Below are 19958 nucleotides of genomic sequence, written 5' to 3' on the forward strand. Positions count from 1 at the left end.
CCACATGAATCATAATACATAATTCCACTCCAAGAATCCATCCAATAGCTGAAAAGATAAGAATCCACTTCCACGCACAAGAGAATCCATTGAAGAACATCCCAATGGAAGAAGGCATCAAACCACCCGACCATGTTGAACCTAAGGAACCACCCCCATGCTAAGAGATGATACAAGATCCCACACACACTCTAGATCTAGGTTGACACCTAAAAACCAAAGGATCAAACCTCCTCAAATAAAAACCACAAGGAAAATACTCCAACACATCACACGACTAAGACAAAGCATAAGATATCAGCATAAGACCTCCAGAGGCATCTCAATCAAAACAATGCTTAAGGTGCTAGGATGTACATGTAGGGAAGGAGTGTCATCGCATTCCACCATAAAAATGGGAACCTAGGCACCTATCCCGACATCCATGATAATCATGTGGAGTTGTCTCGATCTTTGAGGATATAAAGGGAGTTTGACTTAGTAGGGTTACCAAGACCTTCCCAGTCCTATCCTGAATCCACATTACCAACCCTGGGCAAGGTATTAGGGCCACAATGTTTATTTCTTATCTTTTTAAGATGAGTTACTTCTACCCAACCCACCTAGGATTAATTACTTATGTTATCACTTGATTACAAGGAAAATTACCAATGAGCTATCCTGGTGGTCTATACCCTGGGTAACCTGGCTGTCTAATCCCCATGACCCCAGTCACTCATATGGAAGCTCACTCCCCCTAGCATCAACCTAGACCTTAGGGTAACGACAACACTCATCACATAAAAAGGGCTCTCAATGCAACATAACCGGGTAACCAAGGTAAACCATCAACGATAATCAAGAGACATGAATAACATATGTCATAATCACGGCCTCACCTAGGCAACCAAGAATCACAAACATTCAAGAATCTCAAAGAACACTTATACAACATGAGCCCAAGAAGTAATAGCAAGGTATCCACCTCTTGCTTAAAGAAAAAACACACATATAATTCATTACAATCACTAAATTGATCCTTGGATAGCTTCAGGAACACATAAACCAACATAAAACAACCTCTGGAAAGTTACAGACCAGAAAAAGTCAACTTAGACTGAGAAAAGACCACACAACAATAAACAAGGCAGTCTTGCACATTTGCCTAATTTTTCTATGCATATGATTAATTATGTAGCTCATTTGATGAATTTTGTTGCACTTTTGATCAATTCTGTTGCACATATGATTAATTATGTGGTGCATATGATGAATTATGTTGCACATTTGATCAATTATGTTGCACATATGATTAATTATGTGGCGCATATGATCAATTCTATTGTGCATTTAAAACAGAGACAAAAATAGACTACAGATGGAAATGAAAATTCACGACAATGCTCAGAGATACATAAGCACTCAAATTCGACTCCAAGCCAACTAAAATGAGCGCAATACAAATATAACCAAGGAGCTATATCGTAAATAAGTAAATAAACAAACTTAAGACATAGCAAATGATTCTAAATCACTCACATGATCTACTCCCGACAAGGCCAAACATAGGGAACAAACTCCCAACAACAAAATAAGGTATGAAACTTCCAACACTCACAAAGATACTGAGATTCCAACAAATTAAATTAACATATACAGGAGAAATGTGGCAAGAGCAACTCTAAATCCTCCCAAGACATATACCATATAGTAAATAGGGATCTCACGACAATCATAGGGAATAAATACAAAAACCATTCATGACAAAGCTCAACAATAGTTTGCATAAAAATATATTAAATCCCCATACAATACATTATAACTTAATAAATAATATTTTCACAGCTATCCTCAAAGCTCTCCCACAGACAATCTTTTCATAGACACAACGCAAACAAGCTTTTCAAAATCAAATACAATAATGGACAAAATCTCCAACCTAGAAGTATAGTAGTGATGGCAAAAGAATTCGATGAAGCTCAATCCCAAATCAAAATCTAGCCAATCCAAAATCATCAATTGCATAAATTTTCCGAGAAGGCCAACCCCGACAAACTCACAACAAATTTAATATATAGAAAATTCAAAACCAAACTATAGAATATGTCGACTAGATTGAAAATGATTAGAAAATATAATAGTTCAAACCAAACCTCTCAAATACCAAGGTAATAATATAAAATATTATTTTATTAACTCACCCCAATATACTCAACCAATAGTAAAATATAGTAGGTAGGATAAATACTTAATTAAATAACCCAAAAGGGTAAAAGGGATAAAAATAATTTGAATAACCAATTAATCCAATAAATCAAGTTACAATAAAATATAAAGGCCCAATTAAATAATTAAACCATAGAACCCAAATAAATATTTAATCCACAACTTAATAATTAAATAAATAATAAATAATCAATAATAAATATAAATCCCAAATATTAATCTCTTATTAATATTAAATATTAATGTCAACTATCCAAGGGGTTGAGCTTAACTGGTTAAAACACTGGGTTCTCACTATGGAGACCCAAGTTCAATTCCCAATAGGGACATCTAAAATGAATTCTAAGTTGTGACTCTTGGCCTTCCATAAAAATGGGGAAGGTCTAGGGTCAATCTAATCAAACATAATAATAATTGTTGGTGTAAATAATTATTCATCATGGATATTATTACACTTTACTTAAGTTTATTTAGGAAATGCATTTCATAGTAGTTTGGGTATGAGACACTTGGGTGTTTGTGCCATATTGGGATAGTGTGTGTAGGAGAATTTCCACCTTTTATGGTGTGATCTTGTTGTTACACTCCACATTCAGTGGGTGATCCACCTCATGTGGACTATTATATTATTTCTCCTACCTACCCACACCTATTTCCTACCTACCCTTGTTTCTTATTGAGCCACATGTCATGTGTGTGTGCTCACATATCCCTAGCCTTGCCTATATAAGCAGGCTCATCTACATTGTATGTAACGAATGCTTAATGATCCAGTTGATCATATTTTTCATCTTGATAGAATACAATTTATTTCTATCATCTATTTTGTTCTCTCTTATTTGTGCTTTCCATTGCCTCTTGATCTTGGCAAAATCTCACAATAATAATAATAATAATAATAATTCAAAATACAGCAGCTTCGGCCTATTACCTACCAAAAAAAAAAAATATTAATGTCAACTATTAATTTAATTTATTATTATAAACTATATGAACCAATTAATTAATTGATAATTTAATTAATCAATAATCACAACTCCTCAAGACAATCCAACATAGGATAACATAAAATACCACATGACATTAAATGACGACTCAACTTAAGATACTAGATTAACAAGGGTGTCAACTTAAACCTAGAGTGTAGATTGGGATTTCATGTCATCTCCGATCAACTTTCCATTGGGATGAAGGCATGCTCAAACCTGTGAAGCTAGGTGGAATCGATGTCTAGTGCCTGCAAACCTGTCACCACGTACAACAACATATACAATAACATATCATGAAGTAAACATACAAGTGAAATAAAATTACAATGTCATATCATGCTCATGAATTAGTGGTATGGCACTGTCCCTCACACAACCGCAATAGAAGATGATCAAGAACAATCATGGTCATCATAAAAATTACAGCCACTAAGTGAGGTTAGTACATAGTAAGATACCATCAAATCGCCATAAGTGAATATGATCCTCACATATATGGTAAGTGCATATAGATCATCAAATAAGAGTCCATAAATATCATCATCCACATGAAATCATGATGTCAAGTGCAAGTATGATATGTCTATCATCCATTATGAAGCACCCAAATCATAGATAAATCCATAATCATCAATCAAAAGCATCATAAAGTAGTCTAAGCTATGTCAATATAGTCTATCGATGCACAAAAGAAAGATAAATCAGAGAAGGGCACTACATGTTATCTTATCCCACCACATGCCTATGCCTACTTTCTTTGAAATGATGTCACCTCACAATGTCATTTCAAAGACACAGAAAATATAGACACTAAATTGTCTTTGGATTCTAGAGCTCTTAGTACTTCCATTTTTTTGTGATTGTTTTATTATTAAGGCTTGCTAATAGTGTTTTTTTTATTAAGTCCTTGCATTTGAATGAGTTACATCTTATGAAGATAGTATATACATTGTATGTTCCGCCTAAAATCACATCTTAATATTCTTACCATGGCAGCTCCCCTTTTCATTCACCACTAATAATCAATTATTTAATTCATATTATTGGTGTCAACATGAGTATTTTCTATCTAGTTCTCCCCTTTGTAGTGTGAACAAGGCACATTGGCTAACTAGTTAAATTAGTTATGACCTCTACACACATGTTCAAATGTAAATTTACTTAGGGAGTTAGGAATGTTTTTTATAAGTCTCTAGCATACATGTGATCTTATCATTATTTTTCATAGGATATAGGATTAATAAATTTATCTTCATCTTAGCTCTCAACCTTGTCTTATATACAAGGCATCAAATGTTCATTTTGGAGCCTCTTGGATTTTTAATGCACCACAATCAAGCACTATTTTTCTTTTGCTACTCTCTTGTAGAAGGATTACTTTCATTTTTGAGGTGATCTTTGGAGCTTGATTCTATTGGTTACTCTAGCATGTTATTAGATAATTAGATCTATAAGCCCCTTATTAAAGTTGGGAGAGAATCAGGTAGGACCCTTTTCCCGTTTGAATGTTCGTGAGTAGATAATGATTTAGATATGAAAATGCAAGAACTCATTAAATTGATAGGAAATTAACAATCGTCGGCATAAATAGACAAATACAAAACAAAAAGTCAAGTCAGAAGTATAGCTCTAAAAATGAGGTGTAGAGAGGAACCCGTGTTTGAAATTTGGGCCTAAAATAGGAGGACTATGGAGCAAGGCACTATAGTCCAAACAGGTGTCAGATCTAGTCTTCAAAGCCTTCAAACTACCTTCCCTCCAAATTTTAGGTCAAAATGGCAAGACTATGGAGTTGGGCACCATATCTAGGACTTTTTTGCTAAATTTTGTCTGGTAATCTTCGTCTTAGTTTGCTTGGTTATCTTATACTTAAAAACTAGGTATGAAACCTATATTTGAGCCTACAAATGCATAAAAGAGTAGGGAAATGGTTGTGTTGTATAGGGGCTTTCCCAAGTCAAACCTTGGGTAGGTGCTAACCTCCACTACAACTATGATCAATTATAAAGGAGAGCTTATGAGCCTAATAGGGAAAAGGCTAAATCTGAAATAAAATGTTGAATTGACAAGATTATACCTTTGGATTGATAATAGTGGTGATTTAATGCTCTTTAGATAAGTCCCCCAAGTGTTGATGCAATAATATGATAACTCATAACAAAATCCATCATGAAAACATACTTGAAGATAACTTGTTGCAGCTTGTTGCTCCTTGTACTTAGATATGCTCTTGAAGAAATTCAAGAATGCTTATGAACAAGAAATATAATAAAATGAATGAGATGATGCCTTTATATAGGGCACTCAAGGTATTTTTGCATTTAGGATGACTTCCAACAATCATATAAAAAAATCGAGATCAAATTTCGCAATGTCAAGGCCAACACATTAATCCCCCAAATTTTTGTCAAAAAAGACTTGGTCACTAGAGAAACGCTTCGGAGACCTGACCAAATAGGCCTTGCTTTTGTAGGAAGCAATATATTAGGGCCTTGATATTAGATCCGGTCCTAATTTTTGAATTGATAACGATTGAATGTGGAATAAGATGTCTTGAAATTTAAAATAGGATAAGACCCAAATAAGCTTGAAACAATATAAGAGAGGGCACATTAAAGAAAGGGCCCAAAAAGCAGTGTGAAATTGTAAGAGTTTACAATTTACTATACTACAACTTGTCCTCACTACTAGATCTTGGGGAGTTGAAGGAAACGGTGAAGTGCATGACCATGACATTGATCAAAAAATAGTTTAGAGGAATTCTAGATTTGTTATTGAAGGTGGTTCACTATGAGTCAAGTGTCCCTCTACCCTCACACTTTCACATAACTATAGTTTGTGAGAGGTGGTTGAATAGTATCCTTTTTTATGTGCTCCCACCAACTTCAATCGTTATGCATTGTCAAAAGACCACCAAAGGGGTGAATTTATGGAAGAAGATCATGGGCCTAGTGGCATCAAATGGTGTGGAGTAGTTGGTTGAATTTTTCTATGAAATGTGGATGCATAGTAGGTTCTTCTTCTCCATAACTATATATTAATTACTATGTTTTTAGGTTATCAACATTGAATATAGAACAATTAAGTCATCAATATGTGGCTGAGGTTTTTCTCATGACCTAGCCATTGTATGGGCTTATTCCATTTTTTGCAACGCATTAGGAAAACTATGTAATTTTCAAAATATTTTTAATACAAAGGGAGTCAACTCCATGGTTGTAGTTTACCAAGGAAAAAAAATCATTATATAAAATAATTAATTAAATTATATATAATATTATATTGGAATGAACGTGCCCCTTTCCCAATGACATATTATCTAGTGGGGTTGTTAGATGTACCTTCACAAGTTGCCCCATGTTGAAATGGATATATCATCACTAATTAATATTCAAAGAGTTTATGTTGGGATAGTCATCAAATGATTAATCCTTGTAACACATAATTCATTTTTCACACTTTTTCCTCTATCATCTGACATCATTACCATATACATTATAGAGAAGTGGATTGAGCATTAAATTTATCATGTTATTTATTTTCTTTTTTTAGAAAAAGTTTGCTTTGTTATACCTAGATTCATTTAATTTCCATGTGGTGGTAGAAATGGGTAGTCAACTAGAAATATTGAGAAACAAACTATGAATATTTTATGAAAATTCGTATGCATATTATTAGACTATTTACTATTAAGTTTCAAACATACCAAAATTTGAGTGGGAGATTTGAGATGTTTCTCTACCATGTAAGAAACTCTCTAATTTTGCATATAACATGCAATGATATTCGATCTCCATATCACATACAAATTTATACTCATTGAGATGTATGTTCTCACTAAACATTTATAGAACCTTCCTTGTATGCCTTAAGCATTGAACACATTTCCAATTTATTAAAAGTTGTAATTCATGTTTTAGAAGAAACCATTAAGTTCATAGCCAATGGGAAGTAGAATTTTTGACAATGGTCATGGGGTACAAGCTCTCATTTTATTTTCTTTTAATTGAGAAAGTATTGAAAAAAGAAAATATACTCTTCTATCCACTTGTTGAATTTATAGACCTATGAAATTTGCAATCTTGTAATGTACAACAACATATGTGTGCCATGATGTGGCCCCTATTCAACAATACCATTTTTACAATAATTTAAAAAAAAATTATATTTACATTATTGTACATTTATATTTACAAGTTCCATCCAACTAGCATGATGGATGGCTTTCATAATATGAAATATTGTTATTTTCTTAGTAGCATTTATAACTTATTTACTCTAGAAGGATTTTCAAAAAGTTTCTATCTTTCCTTTCATTTTTGAATTGCCATCAATCACATCTTCTAAATTATCAAAACTAAAAGGTGGGGGAACAAATGGTGGCCTAGACACAAACTCTAACTCGTCCCACTTAACACCATTAAAGAATTCATGGTTCTTAATTTCATCAGCATCGTTGTTGGATCCTAGCCTCTTACTTGGCTCCTTCACTAACAAACGTTGAAGCAAGTCCTTCAAGGGGGACCAATGTTCTGATAATTGTGGCTCTTTACATAGAACATTGTAAAATGTATCCTTCCTTGTGGATCCCTTGAAAGGGGTCTTCCCATATACCATCTCATACAACAATATTCCAAAAGACCACCAATCTACAGCATAGCCATGCCCTGTGCCCCAGAGGACTTCGGGAGCAACATATTCTTCAGTGCCTACAAATGAATGTGATTGGTCGTAAAATGATCTCCTTTTGATATTGTCAAGCCAATTATATTTATGCTCTTTCAAGCTATTGGCCTTGCTAATTGATCTTCTTTGTTCCTCTTGTCTTGGTACTGAGTTGAATGAATTTGTGTAATTTTTAGCTCCAGTGGGGCTCGACTTGGATAGAAGGGGCTTGTTGGAGATTGCCTCACTTGTCTTCTTATCTTCTCGAAAGGATCTCGACTTGAGCTTTTGAAGATTGTTATTGATGATGGAAAGGTCAAAATCAGTGAGCATGATATGACCATTTCCTTGAACCAATATGTTTTCTGGTTTCAGATCCCTATATAATATTCCATGTTGATGAAGATAGTCAAGGGCAAGAACTACTTCTGCTGCATAAAACCTACACAAAATGTAACAATGTCAATAGAATTAAACATTATATTATGGACGCCTTTATAAAATATACAAAAACATTTTTTTTAAAACCTATAAGAAGGCCCTCTTCATAATTTTAAGCTATAAAGTTACTCATCAATCATTAGACTTTTTACACTAGCATATAGATGGTATATAGATAGGAAGTGAAAATATAAAGCTTCTCTCCAAATTTCCCAAAACATCCAATATCTAGGCCTACTATCAAATAAAAAATATAAGTCAAAGTTAGGACTCTTTTCCCCAACTTATCTAATAAAAAACATTATATGACACAATTTTGAAATACTAAATTATGATTTACTTTATGCTATCAAATGAAATAATAAGTCAAAATTGAAACTCTTTTCCCAACTTATCAAATCAAAAACATTATATCACACAACAAAATGAATGAAATCTAATTGATTGATATACTTTAAAAATTTATAATTACTATATAAATAAAATAAAATTTAATTCTAATCAATTTCTTCAAAATATTATTTTAAATCAAATTCATTTAAAATGTGTTTAAAACAAAGTCATTCTCTACTATTTATTTAATAACTTAAATAAATTAATATACATTAAGATCCTCATCTAAGTGACAATGCTAAGATTATATAGAAGATTATTAACCTATAATTTTTATAAAACTTCTTTGTATTGCTCTTGGCTCCTGTATTAAAGAACTAACTATAAAACCAAAACTAAAGTAATGTAAGAATTTTACTTCAGAGTTTATACAGCCCAGTTGTCTGTGGATGGTGATGGTATTTTTGGAATCGAAATCCCATTTCTTTAGACAGTTCTGAAATAAATCTCTAAAATCATAAAAGAAGACAACTTTCATTTGTTGTTTGAATGGCATCTATCTAGTTAAAAACAGTCTATTAAAATTATTATTTAGTTTTTAAATTTATTTTTTTATGTTTTTGTTTGCATCAACATTCAAGATCACACTCAATGATTTTACAATGATTTTATTAGTTCTTTCATCCTGATGAATTATCTTACAGTTCTTTCATTCTGATGATTGATGATGGGTGATAATTGATGATGGAACGTGATCCGAAACGTTGGTGCAAACAAAAAACTTATACACTATAATCTAAAAACTAAACAGCAATCTACATAATTATTTGGATCTTCATTCTTCACTAGTAGAGTTTTTCTCAGGTCTGTGAGAACCCTATTTTAGTAGAATTACAGGCCAAATCACAGATGCTTATCAATCTCAGTGCATATTTCTCTTGGAAGAGGCCTATTTCACCTTAAACATCTCACAGGTAACTATCCAATAATACACTAACAGTGACTATCCAATAATACACTAACAGTGTGCTGTAATAGAAGCTCTAATAGACAAGAGACCACTTTGATGCAATGACCATATAATGCCAAAGAAATTACAGAGACCACTTTGATGCAATGACCATGCAAAGCTAAAGAATTTACAGAGACCACTTTGATTCAATGACCATGCAAAGCTAAAGAAATTACAGAGACCACTTCGACTCAATGATTATATAAAACTAAAGAAACTACATTCTGTGACTGTTGTGGAAAATTCTCACACAATCAAATTTAGAAATCACAAATTATCAAACACTGAAACATGGAAATTGTCAAACACTGAAACATGGAAAAAATTATCAAACACTGAAACAAGGAAATGCTGTGCAATTATAAGTTACCATAGCTTAAATACCTGATACTGTGTTCAAGTCTCTCTGAAGAGGAGATCAAGTTCTCCAATGGTAACCTCAGAACTTCAATCAATATAAAAAAAGTTGTGGGGTATTAAAATTGAGATGCAATCTTAACAAAAAGAACTGCAAAAACCATCTAAAACAGCCCATTAAAGCAGGGGAATGATTACCTTGCAGCAGACTCTGAAAATCTGGTATTCTCCTGGTTCTGTCTGAGCACATTAAGGTCCCCTCCAGAGCAATAGCTCATCAGAAGATAAGAATAGTGTCTGGACTCAAACTTAGCAAACAATCTGGGCAGAAAAGGATGATCTAGCCTTGACAGAATCTCTCTCTCCATCTGAGCCCTCTTGAAACTCCTCTTCTTCTCCACAACTTGTTTATCAATCACCTTCATAGCCACAGGCTTTTCACTGTGCAAATGCATTACCAAGAACACAGTCCCCATATCACCATGACCCAGAATCCTTATGGGCTTAAACTCCTCCACAGACTCTGCAGATCTAATGCTCCAGTCCTCCATATAATCTAATGACAAACCCATTTCTGATTCTGCTCCTCTCCCAGTTTTTTTGCTTTCCTTCTTTGGATTTTTTGTGCTAAAACAGAGACTATTTGTACTCCATTTGGGAAAAGGGGGGTTTTCAGTGAGATGAAGATGGGTACGCGTGGCGCGGACCTCAACGGCACTTTTGGTTTAGTTGAAGGGTCAGTGTCAGGGGTCCAGTGTCGAATTGACGCGTGGTCATTGATATTTTGCCACGTCATGTCTTCCCGTGACGTGGGCAAGCGACTTCACTGGTCAAGGAAAAGACTGCGTGACACGCTTGCGGACCATCTTTCCACGTGGCGTCTTTACGCGGAGTGTACAAAAGAATGCAGTGGTGTCTCGCACGTGTGCCACCGTTATTATTGAATTTGCGACCGTTATTATTGAATTTGTTTATTGTTGAAAGCAGGTCATTGTCGGGGAAAAATATCAGAGCTATGTAGCGGTTAAGAGCAGTGTCACGTGTGAGCGTTGGATTCGGTCTATTATAAGAGGAGTGTCACGTGTGAGTGGTGGATTTGGTGTGGATTTTTTTTATTTTATTTTTTAAATTTTAAGAAAATAAAGATATTATCTAGCATGTCTTTGATTTTATATAGGAATCATAATTTTATGATGGAGTATATATTTAAATTAGAAGTGGTCTTTTTTTTGAATTGTAGTAATAGAGAGGTGTCATAAGAGGAGTGTCAAGTGTGAGTAGTGGATTCGATCTAGATTTTAATTTTTAATTTTTAATTGAGTTATATGGATATTAACATGGTTGGCATCAATCATTTGGGTGAATTACAAGTAATAAAAAGATGGCATAATGTTTTATTTTATTTTTCTAATTTTTTGGTTCATATGTCATTGTATATGAATTTGGTGATTTCTAAAATTTTGAGTTTAATGGATACCCCTCATTGTTTGGCTCTTAATCGAAGAGGTTCAACTTAAGGCTCATACTCCCTTATCGGATAGCTAATATGACTTTGTGGATGAAAAATCCCCCATAAAAAAAATTGTCCTTAAACAAATTGTGTAGTACTATTTGGCATACCTTTTTCAATCATAAATTGTTTTTGTCAAATTTTGTAGTACATATTTTAGTCATTATTATATGAACTTTCTTGGAAACTTCTCAATTTTAATAGTGAGCAAAAAAATACGTCATGCATTGTTCAATCTTTTTTTTGTTGACTTTAGTAATACATTTTGTCATTATTATATGAACTTTCCTCATAACTTTTGAAATTTAGTGGACAATTAAAAAAGTATATAGTACTATTTGGCATGCTCTATTCAATTATGATTTTTTTTTTGTCAAATTGTGTAATACATTTTATCATTTATCATGTGAACTTTTCAAATACTTCTAACATTTATAATCAACCAAAAAAAACATATAGTACCACTTGACAAACCCTACTCAACCACTAACACTTTTGTCAAATTTTGTAGTACATTTGTTTTAATCATTAATAACTTCTAAAATGTAACAATTAGCCAAAAACAAAGTATGGAGCACTATTTCACATGACTATTTTGTCGAAATTTGTAGTACAATTTTAGCCCTTGTTATATGAATTTTCTTGATAAACTTTTAAAATTTGGTAGATAGAAAAAAAGTATGCATATGACGAGGCATGCACTATTTAATTATGAATCTTTTTGAAGATTTTGTAATACAATTTGTAATTGTTATATGGTTTTTTTTGGTAACTTTTTGACATTTAATTACGTTGAAGGCGTCTCTTATATGAAATGGACAGGTTGATTTTAAAAATCAATGGTTCACAACTTGCTAAAATGAATGAAAAACGATTCAAGCTCTTTTGTCCATTGATTTTTTTCTCCTCCATGCCTATACATGTAGTGTGCATAACTTACGAGATGAATGAATGAATACACAGTTCTCATTCACTATTTCTCACGTGGTTTCATACATAAATATGCTTGCTCTGACAACTTTGTAGAGATTGCATACGTTTTTATTTCCTAACTTGTGCAATCAATGGCCTAGATGCGTGGAAAAACATTGCAAGAAAATTGCAATACGTCCAACAAATTTTTCACTCTGGGATGAACACATTGCTTTTTCACCATTGCTCATGTTTTCCTTGGGATTACAACTTTGCAGTTCAACTCGCTCTGCATTTTTGTGCATAAATATTTCTGGGTGCCCAGAAAAAGGGCACCGAGGGTCAAGAACCCCCAAATGTTTAAGTCTAGAACCCAAAGGCAACCCCTGAAAAATAATACACCAAGAAAAGTGTGCAATCTTGGGTTCAGTGGTGGCAGACCAAATAGAAAGAAACCTAAGTCTCTAGGATTTCTGAGAAGACTGCAAATGCCATCGCTGGTTAAGAATATTGACCATAGGCAAGTGTGGCACCAACGAGAGATAACCCATTTTGGGTTTGTAACTGGTGAGAGGAGTCCAAGGATACCACTTCCAATCCTTCCACCAAAGTCTAATAGACTGAATGCCAAGCTTATGTAACATGTGTGAGGGCAAGGCCAACACCAGGAGGTCATATGTTTGTCGATCTGGTCGAGACAGAGGAAACTGGACCTAGAGGTCATCCCATGACCAAATACTCATAGAAACTCTGGAAAACAAGTCCTTAGGTGTTTGAATGTTGCGTTTGTGAAAACGCAGAGCACTAATACCCTGGATTTTAGCTAGTGAGAACCCTTGTACATGAAAAAGAGGTGACCACTAAAGGTTGTGTTGATTCAAGGAAATCCCATCACGAAAACCATCACCAACCCACCGAAGCTAAGGCTTAATAGCTTCCCAAGATTGCCAAATAATTTTAACAACAAAAGTACCCTAGATCTGAATTGGGTCTTTCATAATGAGAAGGGTTTGAAAACCAATCCCCTTCCAGGTCGGCCTATTGGCAGGAAAACCAGAAGAAATACAATGTTGAAGAAGGATTTTCCAAGCCTCGTTGCTAGATAAGGCTCTGATGATCCATTTAGCACATAAAGAAAGACCTTGCTTGTAGGTAGAAAGAAGGACGAGCCCTCTAGATTCCTTGGGAAGGAAATAATATTCCCAAGCGACTCTGTGAAAATCTTGATGGTCGAAACCAAAGGCCCAAAGAGAAGCCTACAAAAGTCTTTCCAAATTCATGTAAGAGGCCTTGGAAGGAGCCCAACATGAAGAGTAGTAGACATGAGTGGTAGCCAAAACCTTCGAGCAAATTTGAAATTTTTTGGCCAGAGAGCAAGGCTTGGTTATCCAGTAGGCTAATTTATTCTCAATCCTGGCTAAAACAACACTCCAACGATCCATAGGCGAAGCTTGAAAGGAAAAAGGAATGCCCAGAAAGTGAAATATTTTGCCATGATGAAGCCATTTCCAGCCATATTGAAGCATCCAAGGTGGGGTGGGAAGGAAAGATTGCCTATAACATTGCGTCTTGTGCCATTGAATGGTAGAGCCGGAAGCCAAGAAAAAAGTGTCAAGACATTGAAGAGAAGCTTGAACATTTTCCTCTTCCTCAATGAGGGTGAGAAAGGAGTCATCCACAAAATGGCCATTGACAAGTTGAGAAGGTGACCCAGGCAAGGAAATTCCACGGACATGACCAACATAAATGGCGTTAGCAAGCAAATACCCAAAACCCTCTGCCGCAAGAACGTATAAGGCAAGAGCCAAAGGACAACCCTGACAAATGGATCTGAAAAGGCCAAAAGCCTCAGATTGACGATCATTGATGGTGATGCAGGTTGAGGCATCTTTGAATAACATCTGGACAGACTGAATGAACCTAGGGCCAAAGCCAAGAGATTTGAGCATAGCCAAAATAGATGGCTACTCAATGCAATAATACACCATAGCGAAGTCAATCTTAAGAAAGATTGCCCACTGCTTGGAGCATCGAGCCCATTCCATCCCTTTCCAAACAACAATAATATTATCGAGAATAAACCTGGACTTGATAAATCCAGTCTGCTCTAGTCGAACAATCAAAGGTAGGAGATGACAAATCTTGAGAGCCAAGGATTTGGCAATGATCTTTTATGAGACATTGAGCAAGGTAATAGGCCTCCAATTGCAAATATCCTTTGGATCCCCAGCCTTAGGGATAAACTTAATGTTGCCTTTGATAATAATCTTTCCCAGGGACTAGGAATGAAAAGCTTTAAGGTAGACCTTATGAAGGTCTATACCAACACAAGGCCAAAAGGCTTTGTAAAACTTGCAAGGGAAGCCATCACACCCTGGGGCTTTATCATCCACCATAGAGAAAACAACATCCTTGAGGTCATGAAAAGTCAACAATTGATCGCAAAAAGTTTGCTGAGCCTCTGAAAGCCTTTTGGGTACAACAGTTAAGCAATCTTGCAAGTCATGGTCTCTGGATGGAGAATTTCCCTATGTTGTGAACACCTTATCATAATTTCAAACAAAATCTTGAAGAATATCAAGTATCTCGATGAGAACAACATGACCCTCTTTGATTTTATTAATCCCCACAGAGGTATGACGAGCACACAAAGCCAGAAAAAATTCTTTGAAGGTTCTGTCGCCCACCTTAAGCCAATGCAATCTAGCTTTGATTTGAGCTCCTCTGGCAGAGTAATTATCTGCAAGTTGTTTTTGGTGGCAGAGCTAGGCTAACCGAAGTTGCAAGTTAGAATCGAAAGAATTTGAAGCCAGAGCCTCTATGGCAGCACAAAGATCTTTGGTGATTGCATCATATGAGTGCTTGTGGTACATGGCAAGATGTCTACCATAAATGCGTAGAAACCTCGTAGAGAGGGTAATGGCATCATTCCACCATGCAGTCCAACCAGTGTGATGATGTGGCCTGGGTTCCAAATTCCAAACCCTTTGAATGTGGGCCATCGTGGCCCGATGATGCAAGAGAGACATGTTGAGGTAGAACTGTGTCTTGGAAGGACACATCCTAGCTGGCTTCCATTCAATGCTAAACTTTATGGGGAAGTGATCAGACAACGTCACATCAACGATTGGAGAGATGGGCAAATCTTGATCTTCAGAAAAAGTAAAAAAAAAATTGCGCTGTTATCATGGCACGATCAAGCTTTTTAAAAATTCTATCAGAGCCAACTCTAAAATTAGACCAAGTGTGCCATACCCCACCTGAGCGGCGATGGTTGGTATTGGGATAAAAAAGACCCAATTTATTACGCATATAGTACCAGGCTTCTCTCTCGCCAGTTGTCCATCAAAAAGGAAAAATCTCGTCCTTATCTAATGCCATCTCAATCATATTAAAATATCCACACATAACCCAAGTTGCAGGTGGCAGAGCATCTACAATCCAACTCCATAAGAGGGATCTTTCGACCACATCATTGGGAGCATAAACATTAACTATCCCAACAAAATGATTGTCAATTGACAACAAAACCCATATAGCTCTCTGCATGGGGTCAGAACTGTGAGAAATATATGCAGAAAGCCAATGAGGGGAAATGAGAGTAGCAACTCCACCTCGACCAACCTCATGTTGGGAAGAAAAAAATAGGCTATCTGACTAAATAACATGACATGCATCAGTAAGCATGAAACCAACAATTTTAACTTCCTTGAGGTAGAGAACATCCAGGCTAGAAACACGTTGACAAGCATCTCTAACATAATACTTTCTGGTGAGGTCTGTGAGACCTCAAACATTCCATGAGATGTAATTCATGAAAAATATTTCATATCATCCTCGTCCCCAAGAGAGGAGAAGTTATTGCACAAAAAATATGAATTGAAACCAGGAAGAGAGTCCCCACTGGAAATAACTCTTCACTTCAGAACCACCATCTGCAATCTTAGCATGCCTAGAAGGGTTGCGAGACCGACACAATGATTGTGGAGCAGAAATCATGGATGCATCCTGAGGAGTGCGGACCCAAAGGGGTCGAGAGGCACCCTCAAAAGAATCCTTCCCCTACTAGCTAGGGGTTGAAACCAAAGCGGACAACGTAGAGACCACCTGGGCAGATGGGACCTGCGGAGGAGTCTCTACCGTCGACTGAGAACTTGAACCGATGAGTTGCTTTTGGGTAGAATCCATAGAGTTCTTTCCTTTGTGAACCACAGTGGTCCATTCATCCTTTTTTTCTCCCTCCACAGGTCGAGAGTCAGTCTCCTTAATAGGGGATTTCGTCTTTGGCACAACCAAAGGACAATCCTTGATTTTGTGCTCCACCAACCGGCATCTAAAATAGGTGTTGGAAAGATTCAAATAAAGCACCTTCTGGGTGACGGTATTGCCACCAACTTGAATATCAATAGTTTCTTTGAGGTTGCAGGAAAGGTCGACCTCAATGCAAACCCTCTTTTGAGGGCAAGCATTGAAAAAATGGTTGGTTCAAGACGAATAACTTTGCCAACAGACTGAGCAATAGTTTGCATGAAAGGCCAACAAGGCAAAGGAAGACCAAGGAACTCAACCCAAACCGGGACTCTCAACTTTTTTTCATCTGAGATAGAAAAGTCTCAAGATCAACGCTAGAAAACTAGGAGGGAAGACTAGACGGTCCATGGCCCATGAGAGAGGATAGCCTCAACATGGGAAGAGTTCGAGAAGCAAAACAAAAAAAAAAACCCTTGGTGAGGCTTTGAATACCATCAAGCAGGACCCCATGAGGAGTCTAGGCTTTGACAACCCATTCATGTAGCATGCTTTCAGGAGGGATCCTACCCACAAAATATCCTATCAAAGTGAATTTTTCAAGCCACTCACAGGCATTATCAAAATCTTGAATAGGAAGCACAACATCAGGGCAGGACATACCTCGTGAAACACTTTCGAAACAAATTTGCGAGGGCATTTTTGTTGGGGTTCCATGAGTATCTGTCACAAAAACTCCAGCACCAGCATCAATTGATGGGCTAAAGTTGGCCAAAGCCATAATAAACTCTAAAATCTCACAGTAAATGCGATATGACACGTAAGAAATTTTTTCAGAAAAGCAGTACACAACCTAAAACCATAGCATAGCCAATATCTTCCTATTTGCATGATCATTTCTATCTAATTCTCTCAAATTTGACATTGGAAATAAAAATTTAATATTTTCAAATTATTTCTCATGAATAAGCTTTTCTTGCATTAAAAAAGATATTTAATTTAATCTATAAAATTATTTCTCTTCAATAAGTCTTGTGTTATGTGATATTTTATTTTAATTTCTATAAAATGAACAATGTGTATTGCCCAAATGACCTACCAGTTGACCCCATGTATTGTCCAAATGTATACAAAATATTGAACAAATTTTTTCTTAATTGACTTTATACACTTTTTCGGCATGCCCATTGCACATGAAGGTGCAATTGCTAGTAGTTAGCCAAAAAGAAAAGTATGAATTCTACTTGGCATGCTTTATTTAAGGATGATTTTTTTATCAAATTGTGTTGTACATTTTTAATCATTATTATAAGTAATTTTTTGATAACTTCTAAAATTCTAACCAAAAAAATGTGGTACTATTTTATATATATATATATAGTGAAGAAAGAAAAAAGAAATGAATTACATAGCACCAACAATATTTAGAAACAATAACACAAATAGATGCCAAGACAAAATATTATCAAAAGAATTATGTAATAACTACAACAATAAAATATGGTCGAAGATCCATAGTAATTAAAAAGCATCTTCTACGACAAAATTACAAAGAACATGAGGAAATCACTTCTTAGAATTGTAGAAAACCAAAACATTCCTCATTTCACAACCATAGGAGGGCACAACAATCACAAAGGAGAGAAATCTTGGTAGCACAACTGCACTATTACACAACTTATCAAAAAGAAGTAAAATCTTTATATGGCTGGAATGCACCACACAAATAGAAATTCTCCGAACATAGTATCCACTTTGAATCAACAATTTCTTCTAGAAAAACTTAGCCTTCATTTTAGGAAACCATATAGGAACGTGAACCTTTTCACAGGATGCACCTCATTACTTCAAAGCAAGACAATATATTCATTAATCACTTGACTTATTTCCCTGTCCATCATTCCTACATTCAAAGGTAAAAGTATAAATCCTCAAAAGCATTGTATTGCACTTGAAGATTGCTAAGAAATATTTTGAGATTTGGGTTACTCTAGGTGATGGATTGCAGAAGTATGAGATGGGGGAACCAATTAGATCAAATCATCAAGCATTCCATTTGAATGGTATAGAATATGAGAGAAGGCAACAAGGCACCAAAATTTTTAAATAAAATTTAGGATGATTTGCTTGATGTATGAGACACAACATTGTAGTATGAGGAGAGGCCAAGGAGGGCATATTTTCAAGTTCAATTTTGTGGGTAGAGAGATGGGAGGTTGGAAAAGAGATGTTTCCACAAGCATTGAGCATGTGAGCAAATGCAATAAGAATGTTTAATCGTTTCCTTTTTAGCATAGAAAGGACACGACAAGGAGGGAGATGTGTAGGATAGGTGCTCTCCAATAAAAAGCTTAATATGGAGAATCTTCTAGGTAGTCAATTGTGCTTGGGCATCGGTTTTAGATTTCCAATTGAGAGCACTTAATTTATTCCACTCAGCATGGTTGAACTTGCAATGCCATTTGAGGTTAAGGCAGATGACAAGGATATTGTAGGTAAGAGTTGTTTATAATGTAATTAGGAGGGAAATCACAAAAAAATTAATTATTAGGCTCCAATCAATGAGAAAGTTATCATGACAAGGGTTGGACAACAAGTAGGTAAGTTTAGACTCTCAAAAGTTGTTGAGTACATTGAATGAGAGGTTTGTCAGTTGTGGAGAGTCTAAATTTGGACTTTAGGCACTGCCATGGTTTCTAATTAAAAATAATCAGATCTCATAAGTCACAAAAGGTTTGAATGCCTTTTTAAAAAATATTTTTACCCTTCAAAGTTTCCTTGACAACTAGAGGAGCATTTTCAAGTTGAACCAAGTGATTCCACCAGATGGAGGAAGATGCAAGACTTAAACAATGCCTTAAGGATTGATCATACCAAACTAGTTTGTTTTATGTAATTTTCCAAACCTTCCAAATGGAGTTGAAAGGAGCAAAGCCATGAGTCTTGAATAAGAGAGCAAACAACAATTTATCCATCTATTTAATTGAATCCCTTATGTACCCAACTATAGCAGTTTGGATACAATCATGAATCAGATGTTTCCAAGGGGCATCACCATCCAAAGCTCTAATGATCCATTTAGTAGTGAGACAAATACCTTGGGCGTAAGGATCAATGATACCTAAGCCCCCTTATCTTTTGGCTAAATGCAATGGCTCCAAGAAGTAATAGGAAAGCCTCTTTTATTACCCACTTAGCCCAAATGAAGCTTCTAATAATTCATTTAACTATGAACCTTTTTTTGTCAAATTTTGTTGTACATTTCTTAGCCATTATTATATGAATT

The 19958-nt window shown here is 35.4% G+C and overlaps 1 protein-coding gene across 2 annotated transcripts; it reads right to left on the minus strand.

Annotated features, from left to right (window-relative positions):
• Positions 1-7352: 7352 nt before the first annotated feature.
• LOC131031380 (serine/threonine-protein kinase OXI1) lies at positions 7353-10637 on the minus strand. Of its 2 annotated transcripts, XM_057962485.2 has the most exons (3): positions 10201-10617; positions 10030-10090; positions 7353-8301 (listed from the first exon to the last, which is right to left on the minus strand). In XM_057962485.2, exons 1-3 carry the CDS (start codon positions 10250-10252, stop codon positions 7485-7487), a joined length of 930 nt encoding a protein of 309 aa, XP_057818468.2. In that variant the 5' UTR covers positions 10253-10617; the 3' UTR covers positions 7353-7484. The 2 variants fall into 2 exon arrangements, with proteins under 2 accessions (XP_057818468.2, XP_057818467.2); XM_057962484.2 differs by lacking the exon at positions 10030-10090 and having other exon boundaries at positions 10201-10637.
• Positions 10638-19958: the final 9321 nt, after the last annotated feature.

This window comes from Cryptomeria japonica, chromosome 11 (genome assembly GCF_030272615.1).
Source record: "Cryptomeria japonica chromosome 11, Sugi_1.0, whole genome shotgun sequence".
In the NCBI taxonomy this organism is placed as follows: Eukaryota; Viridiplantae; Streptophyta; class Pinopsida; order Cupressales; family Cupressaceae; genus Cryptomeria; species Cryptomeria japonica.

Bases quoted from the DNA above. Each gene is read 5' to 3' on its own strand.
- LOC131031380 (XM_057962484.2), bottom strand. From the start codon at position 10,574: ATGGGTTTGTCATTAGATTATATGGAGGACTGGAGCATTAGATCTGCA. The intron at 8,302-10,200 runs GTAATCATTCCC...CATTTTGTGTAG, and splicing joins TTTTCAGAGTCTGCTGCAAG to GTTTTATGCAGCAGAAGTAG.